At 41.3% G+C, this 12,735-nt stretch overlaps 1 protein-coding gene across 1 annotated transcript in view; it reads left to right on the top strand.

Moving 5' to 3' along the window:
• Window positions 1-3,821: 3,821 nt before the first annotated feature.
• RASEF (RAS and EF-hand domain containing) overlaps window positions 3,822-12,735 on the top strand; it is a 30,117-nt gene continuing 21,203 nt past the window's right edge. Inside the window, exon 1 of the mRNA XM_062513307.1 lies at window positions 3,822-4,189. Within this exon, the coding sequence (XP_062369291.1) occupies window positions 3,822-4,189 (368 nt within the window). The remainder of the gene's footprint in view (window positions 4,190-12,735) is intronic.

Raw genomic sequence — 12,735 nt, forward strand, 5'->3', positions numbered from 1 at the left:
GTCACTCTTTGTCTCATTTTTTTCACAAAGTCAAAGCACAAAATTTTGTTCCTTCAAAATATTATTTTTTAATTTCCTGGACTAAGTTTTTAAAGATATAGATTACGCCTTTTCCCCTTAAGAGACCATAATGATGCAATTTATCTGAGAAATACAGTCTACATGATGTCTGCTACCACATACATTACCCTTATTTTTCAATTCCAGACAGTAAGGGTGAGTCATATTCAGTAGACTATTCAATATAATAAAAATTATATACAGCAAGAATGAGAGCATGCAGAAATGTTCCATAATACGTCTCCACACTTGGCATTTAATTTGTCCACCTATCCTATGTGTTTCACACAAAGAGCAAGCCACGATAGAAACAGATAAACAGTTAGTTTAATGCCATCAAAACACAGTTTAATGCATCAAAGTAAAGAAAATGCCATCTAAGTAAAAAAAAAGGGCAAAGGAAGACACCTAAGAGAATGACAGAAAGTGGAAACCAGTGGGAAGGAAGAGCCACTACCAGGAGATGGAGGTCTCCATTTCCTGGAGACCTCCCAGACTCTGCTCTGCACAACATCCTCCTCTCCCCTTGTCCTTCTTGTGTCTGTGGACACTGTGCTTTCCTTCCTGATGGCAAGAAGGTAGAGATGGAGTGTCATACTGGGATTGTGATACTTTGAGATGTATAGTGACTTGTAGAGGTGCTAAAGTTTGTTTTGTGGGGGGAAAGAAATTGGAGTAGGTTTATATAATTAGTTTTCAGAGTGTTGTGGTTGGTATGATACCTGTGTGTGATATTAACTGCTTTCAATATCACTGGTTGAATCTATTTTATTTATGCTCTCTTTACTTATGCTCTCTTATGTCATGTACTTTCCAAGTAGATTGTACAGTTTGTATTAAATTGCTTAAATTGTCCAAATGTAAAACAGTAAAAGGTGAATAAGGGAGTAACTGCAACCACTGAGGCATAATCTCAGCCACCTCTAATGCTGGGAAATTTAGTTCAAGTATGCAGGAACTATCTAAAAGATATATTCTGTCCTCAGTATAAGATCAAAATAGTATGGATACCATTGTAGATAATGCCCAAGTCTGCAAACAATAATGATGAAAAGTAAATCAGTGAATAATTGTTCCAAATTGTGTTCCATTTCCTAACTTTTAAATGCTTGATGTTCCAAGTTAAAAATCTTCACTTAATATGTATGTAAGGTTCCTAAGACAACATATAAGGAGGGATGGGAAGAAGGCTGCTATTTCAGGCATGGAATCTGCCTGGAGCACAGCACTGCAGCTTTTTCTGGCTTCTGCATAGCTATGTGTAATCACTTTCTGGGACCACATACGTTCAGATAGCATTCCAAGGTTCCATAGTTTATCCCACTGGTCAGCTCAGCTTCTCTGCTCTTTTACTTCCTGGGACAATAAATCTTGATGTCATGTGTTGCAATGCCTTTCTTTTCTGATTTACCTGTCTCTTCTAATCTAAGAGGTAACATTTAACCTCTATCTCTGTAATGGTGTCAAAACCCACCTTTTTACACTCAGCACAATAGGACACTTTAGTAGTGATACAATGAATCCTTTCTTGTTCATCTGTTGCCTTAGGTCTCTCTAAAGAATGATTTAATTTACTCTTCTGCCTCTTCAGCCAAATAGGTGCTTAGGTTAGCTTGTGAGTTTCATGGCACAATGAAGCAAAACAGATGATAGATTGAAAACTGAATGCATGGTCTATCTGTAGCTTCAGTACCATATGCACAAATTTAAAACTTCTCTTATGAATTTAAAACTACTATGCCACATAAACAGTGCCTTCTATTTGCATATTTATTTAATTTAGAACTGGATTTGAAGAGCAAGTTGTTCTAAGAACAGGGACATAATTTCAGAGGAAAGCACTGTTTTGCTACCATTCATTCTTTGGTCTTAACAAATAAAACATTTATGATCTTTGTGCAGTTGTGTCAGAACTATTCAATTAAGCCATGCCCTGTCAAGCAAGTGTGGGCTGTGTAGTATCATGAAATATTGCAAGCATGATACACTATGCTTCATGCCAGTGCCTGATATTTGTGTGACATAACTTCTCTATCAGAAAAAAAAAAAAAGAAAAAAGAAAATACCCTACTACAAAGTCTATGCCCTCTACTTAGCAGCCCAAGGTAGTGACTACCACTAAAGAGACACACAAGAATAAGTAAAAGAGTGGGTAGGATAAGGTTAACTGACCAAGGTCAACACATAAATCTGCACAAAAATAAGGTGAGCACAATGATTTGAGTAGGAACTCCCTATCTGGCTAGTCAGACACACTCAGACCTGGATGAGGCTGTTCCAGTTCACCTCATGAGCTTGTCCACTCTGAAAGCCAAATGTCCCAGCTCCTATAAACAGAGACCTGAGTTGTACATGCAAGAGAAATTTCTCCCTTTGATGGCTGAACAAACCTTCATCAACCCCTTAAAGGCTCCATGACACTTCAGGTATGAAAATTTGGTAGACAGAATAGGAAGAAAAGTTTTGTTAAATTAATTCTGTTTTACTAAAACACTAATAAATTGATGATGAGCCCACTTTGCTACTATTCATAATTTTGCAATTGTGTGGTGGAATTAATTAAAAAGTATAAAATCATAAATTTAAGTTTTTCTGTCATCTCATATTTTAAGCTAAAACTTATTTTCCAAATAGCTTGACAACTACATTTCCTTAAAGTATGGGGAACATTTTACGAAACTTTTTATTGTCTAAAGAAAGATTGTTAGCTGTCTGTATAATCCTGATAGGTTAATAATCAAAGGCTGTAAAAAAACACAAGCCTTCGAGGGCATTCCACATCTCAGGCAGACGAGTACTTGATAGATCTCATTCACAGTGTGTGATTTATTGAGGAGAGGTCAGATGGGCTATTTGTGCTTTGCTGGATCACATAATTATGCTGTGTGTTGGTCAATAAGGAAATGCTGTTTTGACAGATTTGTAGTCTGTTTATCCCAATTGTGGTATAACACAATTCACATTTGCAGATAGACAGAAACAAGAATAAGTGTAGGGCAATAAATAATAATTTTAAAATATCCCTTAGATTCAAATGGAATCTGAGTCTTCAGTCTGACTTCAACAAGGAAGGCATCTTGACTTCTACCAAGAAAGATACTTGTTCTCCACAAAACATTGAAAAGCTGTCTCCTCTGGTTAATTGATTTGAATGCCTCTTTTGCATTTTAGTTTAAGATAGCATTTTAGCAACCCACATTTCTACATCACTGGTGGTGAGACACCTGAGAGCACATACCCTCAAGGTATAACCCCAAGACTATTTGTGTCAGCGAGAATTTATCTGTTCAAACTCTGTGTCGTTATACTGGTTTTGGGTGTTCCATGAACGTGAAGAGTATTTTTATTATGTTGGAGAACGGAAGTTAGGTTTTCACAGCTTACGGTGACCGCACAGTATCAGGACTCACATTTGAGCGCTGCAGGGGGGGGGTGAGACATGCTTTATACTCTGTCTGTAGTTACCTGCGCCGTCCGCAACTCGCCGGGCTCGACGGGCACCCCGTGCTCCCGCACTCCGTGGGGCAGCGGGGCCGCTGCCGGCTCGGGACCGCCCCGCTCTCCCGGGGTGCGGACGGCCCGGCCCGGGACCTGCCCGGGCCCGGAGCCAACACCTGCGTTCCGCCTCCCGGCCGCGCCCGGCCCCGCGGGGCGCCGGGGCGGAGCAGGGCCCAGCCCGCCCCGCTGAGCCGCAGGTAGGGCAGCCGCCCACCCGGTCCCATCGCGTTCTGCCCGCGGTCGCAGTCTCCCGGCGCTGGCAGATGGATCCCGAGGCGGCGGGGGACGAGCTGTCCCGATTGCGCGCTCTCTTCCTGGCGTGCGACGCCAGCGGCTCGGGCCGCATCGAGCGGGAGGACTTCGCTGCTCTCTGCGCCGAGCTGCGAGTGCGGCCGGCCGAGGCCGAGGCCATCTTCCAGCGCCTCGACAGCGACCGCGACGGGGCCATCACCTTCCCGGAGTTCGCCCGCGGCTTCCGCGGCGCCACGCGGCCGCAGCCCGCTGGCAGCGAGCCGGGGGGCGAGGGCATGGAGGAGGAGGAGGCGTCAGCGGCTTGGGTCGCCGCGGGGCTGGAGCAACCCTGGAAGGACTTCGAGGTGCGGCTCGGGGACGAGGCGAGATACATCCCCAGGTAAGGTCCGGCCTCGCCAGCTCCGTCCCACCCCAAGCCCGACGGTGGGAGCGGGTCCGCTGCCCCGGGCTGGCGGGCTGAGCCGTGGGCACCGCGGCCCCGCCGCTGCCCAGCCTGCCCTGCCGTCCTGGGGGCGGGAGCGGCCCTCCCGGCGGGGCCGGCGCTGATGCAATCCCAGCTGGGAACGGCCCAGTCGCCTGACCCCTGGCCCCCTGCGCCTGCAGGTGTGCAGAGCCCTCCGCGCACCTGCTTCCCGGCTGCCGTGGTTTGCAGCGCTGTTCTTCCAGCGGGCAGCCGCTTCTGGTTTCCTCCGCTCTGTTCTGCTAGCCACCCACGTGGGAAAGTCGGGCTGCTACAGTGCACGGGATGTAAAAGTTCTGCCGGCTCCGCAGGAACTTCCTCCTCCTCGTGCTATTCCCCGACCGGCCCCCCAGCATTTTTCTTCCAGCTCTGTCGACCTTTTCCTGGTAAAGGCTTACCAGCAACATCGTTGCCTCCACGTTAACGGTGTTGGTAAATATGGCCCTGGGTCTGATGAGCTCACTGAAGATTGTGAGAGTTTTTGTCCCCGGTCTCAGTGAAATGATGATAGCTGATTGTAACTCGGTTTGAGATTTAAACCCGTTTACCACGGGTCTGTCAGTACGGGGCTGTTTCCAGTGTACAGAGACACATTTTGATGACTCTCACGAATCTGCCTGAAAACTGTGGTGCTCAAAATCATATGAAAATGTTGGCCATAGGAAGTATAAAGTTTAATTTAAAATTGTAGTTTATGATGGGAAACAAATAATCTGAGTTTCAGGATTTGGCAGCTAGTCAAGAGAATTAAAAAATGTCGTGTGTGAGAGTATATCTCTATGTTGTCTCGAATATATCTCTGTGGTGTCTCTATATAGTGCTCCTTAAATTCCTACCTATACCAATAGTTTGGTTCCAGCCCCATTAAAAATGTGTTTGGATTATGAGGTGAAAAGTTTCTTCAGAGAAGAAACTTATATGCAAATTTGGAGTAAATTTTCTTTTATTTTTGGACTAATACTCTTTAGTCTTATTGGACTGCCCCATTTCAGACAGATCAGTAAATTCGTACAGGTCTTTCATAATTTGTTCATGGTGCTTTCCTTGTTGTACACTTGCTTTCTACAGAAAGAGAGCAAGAACAAAAGGCTGTTTGAAAGCTTGCAGACATAGTTTATAACCTGAAGTCAGAAACTCAATAGGAGCTGAAAAAAAAAATCTGACTCATGAACAGTGGCAACTTGTGAAAGCATCTGTCTGCTCTCGGTAATAGTTCTGTTTCAGTAGCCTGGTTACTGTTTGCAGCAGCAGTTTCAGTATAGTCTAACTGATTGTCTAAAAGGATTGTAGTAAGGAAGGGGAACAGTTTTAATTGGCTCTACTATGCAGAAACATCTGGTAGTTTTGCTAAATTCATCATGACATAATGTAATGTGTTAGGATTCTTCTACATAAAAACTGGAAACAGCTAAGTTTTATTGGCTAAATACTATCAGGTAGGCAGTAATTTGATGTAAATGTTTCCTATTCAAGTTCAGATTTCATCCTTCATAGTTGGCCATGAACAAGGAATAATCTAACATCCTCTGACACTACAAGAGAAATCCTGTACTTTTGAATGCCCTCTGTAAATTACAGGCGAAAAATGTCCTGGGAAACAGATTTTTAAATTTCAGTGTTGAAGACTTAAGGCAGAAAGAACAATGGCTTGGGACTGTCAAAAGGACTAAGCCCAACCAGGCAACTTTTGTGCGATATTTGGCAAATTGGATAATCTTTTTGGAAAGTGAACTAAATTAATTAGAGCATGAATGGGTGGATTAATCTGAAGCTGAAAGTTTGTATCCCTATTTCAAGTTAAATCTGTTCCTGCATTATTCATACTCCATTGCTTTGCTTTTTAGTCTTTGGGTCTGTTTTATCTGTGTGCCTTGTACTTTCAGCCAAACTTGACTATTCATCAGACTCAGATTTCAGTGCTGCCTGATTGTGAGATTTTATGCCTCATACAATTCCAAAGTCTTTTAACGTGATTATGATAACCGTGTGCCCCCAGTCCTGTCATCTGGAGCTGTATCGAAAATGTGTTAACTGGGGGATGTGACAAAATGAGAAAAGCATGCTGTTCTTAATGTGAGCTACTTAAACTGTGAAAACAGGCGATACTCATGGGACACACCACTGTACTACAGCAAAGAAGAGAAGCTCTGCTGCATAAAAAAACTGTTCAAAACCTGTCATACTCTTGCTGTTATGAACTAGGATAGATTTTTGCCAAAGTCAGTATAGAGCACAGTATTAACTTTTGTCAGCAACTTAGATTTACTTCCATGAGATGATGACCCATGATGTCAGAAGTGGAGAGGTTTTCCTAAAAGTTGAAGCATGTTCGCGCTAGAGAGGGCATAAAGGTAAATACTGAGGAGAAACAAAGTCTGCCTTTTTTTTTTTTTTTTCATGGCCACAGTGGTGGAGAGGGGATCGCTTCTGTAAGAATGTTGTCTTGTTTTTTAATACATATCATGATGGGTGTCTTGGTTTGAAAGACAGGTGTCTGCCAGGGAGGGCAGAGCCTCCCTTTGGAATGGAGAATTCAAATCCGCTCCCTCCAAGTTATTATAATTTAGAAAATGAAAGAGGCTTTCAGGCAGAGGCCTGGGAATAGGAATAACAGTTCTTTACTAATATGTATAGCAAGACCAACAAACAACAATAATAACTACAGCATTAAAAGTAAACAGAACTAGGGACCTTGAGGGGCTTTGTTTTACTGAACCTGGGGCAGTCAGATTCCAGTGCGGAACTCCAAGAGCACCAGGCTGGAGCGGTGGAAAATCCCGGGCTGGTGGTAGCAGTCCAGATGAAACACTCTAGTTGAAGCAGTGATCTCGTAGAGAAGGTCTGGTGGCCTTTGCTCTCTGCGAAAGATCTAGTGGGTAAGGAAGGGCCCAAATCCCACATTATATCCAGGTGAGGATCCCTGGCTCCTCCCTCTACTCGGAGCATATCCCAATGGGATGCAGCAGGTCCTTGATTGCCCTTGAACAGAGATAGTTCCTGGGGGGAGTTATCCATGAGTCATGGCAAGGCATTGATGGGCCCATTAACAGCTCATGAAGGTGGTGATAGAATAGATTTTGGGCACATCCTGGGTTGTAACCTAGGATAATGGGTTTGAGAGATGTGCTCTGCTGGAAATGTGATGGATGCCTTTCTGTGAGCTAGAAGAATTTGTGAGTTACCTTATGTTTTATTGTTCTTCTGCTTTTTGCTTTAATCAAAACAGCATCTGTGCCAACTAACTTAAGCACTATAGCATTCACTTTCCTGGATTATTTTCCTGGTATCATCATGTGATCATTTGCCATAATGTCTTTGAGGTGCTCTCCTTTTCCACAGATTTCATTTTTCCCTGCCTGTCCCATAGTCTTTTCCATTGCTGCTCCACTGGCTCTAAATCACATCTCTGAGGGAACAGCATTTGTACTTTGGAAACATTAAAATCTTTCCTCTGAGAATCCGACCTTGTCTGGGCTGTCCCATCTGAGGGCTACTGATTTGATCATCTTCTTTTAATGCAGTCTGTTTCTGAAGGGATGGATACAGAAAAAGAAAAGATAGTATTAAAAACCCCATAGTGTTTCAAGTTGACAAATATTTTGAACTTTGCACTGTGTTAAAATTCTGTGTAGTCTGTTTTTCTTCAAGGCACTAAATCTAAAGAGTTAGGCACTCAGCAGTGACAAAGTTAGATCCTTTCCCATCTGTATCAGATTTCATTGTTCTTTCCTGCTGACTGTTATAGTGGCATATCCAATGTTTCTGCTTTTCAGAAAAAGGTACTTCTCACTCTCTTGGAAGCACACTTGAGGTGCTGGTCTCCAGTGTAAGGACAATTATCAGATGCTTAATGCTTGAGGTTTGTTTTGTTCTGACCACCCAGCTCAGAACACCTTATGCTTCATCTCTTCATGTCCATACCAGAACAGAACTTCTGCAAGTGATGAGAGTAATTTTACAAACTGTGCTACAGTAGAAAGAGATGATTAAAATAGTGTTCTAAAACCAAATATTGCCCTTAGGGTGAGACTGCAGGGCCTGTGTAACATAGCATATTCTTTCTGGCAACTGCATAAGGGAGCATACATAAGGTACTGAGCAACTGTGGACTTGTTATTAATTGAAAAATTCCATCATCTTCCTCTGAACTGCATTCAGAGTGTAGGTTATTAGGTAAATGGTTACTGTACAATCAGCAAACCAGAAATAATGCTATGAATTGATAAGTATTAATATTGTTGTGTGGATTAAAGGAAATTGTGATGCAGTATAATCTAAATATCTGATATACCCAAAATCTGTGTTGTGATCAGTCCCCCCATTGCCCTCCTGCTCCTTTTCTATTCAACCATGGTATTTTAAATCTATCATACTAGAAATTGCATTATAATCAGAGCAGTTTTATTTTCGTTATGCAGTTCTCACAGGAACTCTCTGAATACTGTCACTTTGCTTAAGTTAGCTCATGTGAAGCTGTGCAAATATTGACTAATTACTCTTACTAAGTACTAATTTTACAGATGGTTTATGCTATAAAACCTTTGAGATGAGGTAAGGTAAAGCCAAAGCAGTCCTTGGCCACAATGTTATGCTTTTTGTGGGTACTAGAGTTTGGTGTCTGCACTTTGCCGAAGCAGCAGAAATAAATGCATGTATGATGAGTAGTTTAACCATAATGCCAGATGAAGAAAATTACAGACTTTTATGCCATATATTAAAAAAAGCACTCTCTATGCATTAGTACTTGTGAATACCTTTAAGTTCCACACTAACACAGTTATGTTAAGTGTGGAACTTAAAGGTGTGCAGCTAAATATACCAAAAAATGGGTTTAGGATTTCAAGAAAAAACAGTTTTAAAGGGCAAGTCCAAGCATTTGAGATTAATTTTGCTGAAACACTTTGTCCAGCAAAAGGCCAGACTGTTTAGAGTTCAAGTCAGCTTGGTGAGATCCATTTGTAAAATCTTCTTTGATAATTAATTCTGAGTAACTAAAGAATTTGCAGAAAGAAAGAGCATGCATTCAAGAGGAAGTGAGGACAAGCATATTGGGAAATATTCATTGCAGCTAATCTGCCCTGCTGCAGCAGTGTCACTGATATTCACCAAAGCATGTGAAAACAGAGGAATGATGAAAAATATAAAATTTAAATTTGGAACAAATGTTCTTCAAATACTTACTGAATGTTGATACAGAGTCTATGTAATTGCTGCTACCTTCATCATGGATTCATGGATACTTGGAGTGACTAAATCACTAACAGTCTTCTCAATTAATCAAAGTGTATTACATCTTCCTGAAAGCATAAGTGATTAAGTAATCCTGCTAATTTTGTTGCATGCTTTTGATTTCTCATCTGTTTTATTGTTGTTTGTGGTGGTTTTGGTGAATTTTTTTTTTCTTCTTGATATAGTAGTTATGAGCCTACTTTTTAATTAGGACGTCCTGTATCATTGCTGTAGAAGCACTCATATAAGTATCATTGAGAGTTTCAGTGACCAGTTGTGATCTTTCCAGGCCCTTTACAGAATCACATATGGTTGTGGTGGTATGGATATTGCTTGACTTCTTAAGCCTAAGTATTGCTCCATAAAACTGTGTTACTGAAATATTTCGAATCCAGCTGTGTGGTAGATGGTCACTGGGCTATGAAGGAATATGAAATATAAAAGTTTTTTTAATCCCAGAGGGAGAATAAAACCTCACAATAACTACTTTGAGTTTCTGGCTACTGCATCATAAAGCAGTCTTAGCTGTGTGGTAGAAGGTCAGCATCACAGGAATACTGATTTCTAGCTTCAATTCAGGCATGTCTATTTCCAGATCACATAATATTCTGAGTTGGAAGAGACCAGCAAGGATCATCAATTGAATGACCCATACAGGTATTGGACCCACAACCAGGTGTTATTAGCACCATCCTCTAATTAACTGATCTCAGGTTTGCATATACTTTGAAAATAATTGCAAAATAGTTACAGCTGGAAGGAGCCTTTGGAGATCATCCAGTCCAACCTTCCTGCCTAGGCAGGGTCAGCTAAGAGCAGGAGTCTGGCCAGGTGTGTTTTGAATGTCTCCAGAGTGGGAGACTCCACAGTATATTTGGGCAGCCTCTTCCAGTGCTCTGCCAGCCTCAATGTAAAGAGGCTTTTCCTCATGCTGAGGTGGAACTTCCTGTGTTTTTGTTTATGGCCATTGTTCTTCATTCTGTCTCTGGGTACCACTGAAGAGTCTGACACCATCCCCTTGCACCCACCTTTGAGATATTTCTATGTGTTAATGAGATCCCCTCTCAGTATTCTCTTCTCCAAACTGAACAGGCCCAGCTCCTGCAGTCTCTCCTCATACGAGAGATGCTCCAGACCCCAAATTATCTTTGTGACCCTCTGCTGGGCCCTCTCCAGTAGCTCCTTGTCTGTCTTTTACTGAGGAGCCCAGAACTGGATACAGCATTCCAGATTCAGCCTCACCAGGGCCAAGTAGAGGCACAACTCCTTAAGCCTTCTGGCCATGATCTTCCCAGTGCATCCCAGGATACCCTTGGCCCTCCTGGCCACGAGGGCACTGCCAGCTCATGGACAGCTTGTGATCCACAAGAGTCCCAGGTCCTTCTCCACAGAGCTGCTCTCTAGGAGCGACCCCTGACCTGTGCGGGTACTTGGGGCTGTTCCTCCCCAGGTGCAGGACCCAACTCTGGCTCCTGCTGAACTCAACTTCTCTCTGTCCAACTCTCCAGCATATCAGGGTCCCATGGAATTGCAGCAGAACCTTCAGGTGGATCAGCCAACCCATCAGTTTAGTGCTACCAGCAAACTTGCTGAGGGCATGTTCTATCCCTTTCTCTGGGTCATTGAAAAGTTGAGCAAGACTGGTTCCAGGATTGATCCCAGAGAATGCCACTGACTGCAGACCTCCAGGTGGATTCTGGAAATGTCCTTAACAGTTTTTAAAGTGCAGATTATTACCTGAATAAGTATACAATTGAGGAGTTCTTTAGTGTTACATTATTTATAGAGTTTGTAGCATCTGATGAATCAGATAAATCTGTTCCTTATTGCTGACATTAGTGAACCTCAACATTGCTTTGTTAAGAGTACATTTTGAAAAAGAAATTGTGCGCATACATTGGAAGATATTTAACTTACTAAATGCAGGCATTAGCCTTTGTAAAGGAAATCCTTTGTGAGACAGAAACATATATGTACATGGAAATTTCTCAGGCATCAGTAAATCTTTATCTCTTTTTGCTGGTTTTATATTTCTCTATCTCAAAATGAATGTTAACATTTCAGCTGGAGACAAATTTTACAGAGTCCTGAAGTAGTTAAATTGTTTTAAAGGGAATTTGAGCTATAACAACAATTATGTACTGTTTTAATAATGTAAGTTAGACCTTCAGTGAAGAAATCACATACAAGAAGCAGAGGGCTACATTATTGATAATCAAAGCCGTGGAATTGCTTCAAGTGGGAAAAGTGTAGAGAATATACAGTGATTGTTGGTATCATGTGTTTGGTGAAGGTATTAAATAGCACTACTTCCACTGAAGATAGGAGAGCTTCAGCTGTCTAACAAGGAGGATTGTTTAATCAGAGTTCAGGCATTTGTTAGCAACTAAAAGAGGGCATGTATTTGTGATGCTAGATATGGCGTTAGACTTGAACTTGCAAAACATTATTTTTGGTTGTATTTCTGCTTCTGATAATGTGTATTTCCTCATTACTGGCCTGTTTTCTCCACTTTTATAGACTTGATCTTCTCTGTTCCTTTTTTCCCATTTGGCTTTGAAGTTGTTGAATACCTGTTCATGTTCTAGCATACAGTCTATGTCAATCACATTCACTTTCCTTAGGACAGGTAAATTCTGTTACAAAATATTTTCTGGTATATTGCCTAATGTAATCCAGAATTTGGAACCTAGGATGCAAAACAAAGGTTTGCATGACATACAAGTAGCATGAACTGAAATCAGTGCAATTTATAATAGTAGTAATATATAATATTACTTATAGTAATAATGTACTAATAATATACTAATATAATATTAATAGTAATAATATACTAATATAATATTACTAATATTATTAATAGTAATATATATAGTAGTAATAGACTTTGTAAAAGCCTTTTATTTTTTTAATCTTGCAATGGTTCTTCGCTCTAATAATTAGAACAGGGTGCAATCTATGCAAATGAGTCCAGATTAAATAGAAATCAGAATATTCTATTCCTGCATTGAGACAGCTTTGCACTATGAATTTTAGGAGAGCTTTTAACCACTAAAATACCTACAGAAATATTTTATTTCTTCTTTGAGATATAACTGTCATTTTTTACATGAGAGTCATATACATAATTAATTTCTTATAGCATTATTTCTTATAAATTTATTTGGGTATAGACCAAAAATAATTTGTCTGAAACTGAAGAGCTATATTCTTATTTTGCCTAAAGCCCACCTCCA

This window comes from Cinclus cinclus, chromosome Z, assembly GCF_963662255.1.
Source record: "Cinclus cinclus chromosome Z, bCinCin1.1, whole genome shotgun sequence".
In the NCBI taxonomy this organism is placed as follows: Eukaryota; Metazoa; Chordata; class Aves; order Passeriformes; family Cinclidae; genus Cinclus; species Cinclus cinclus.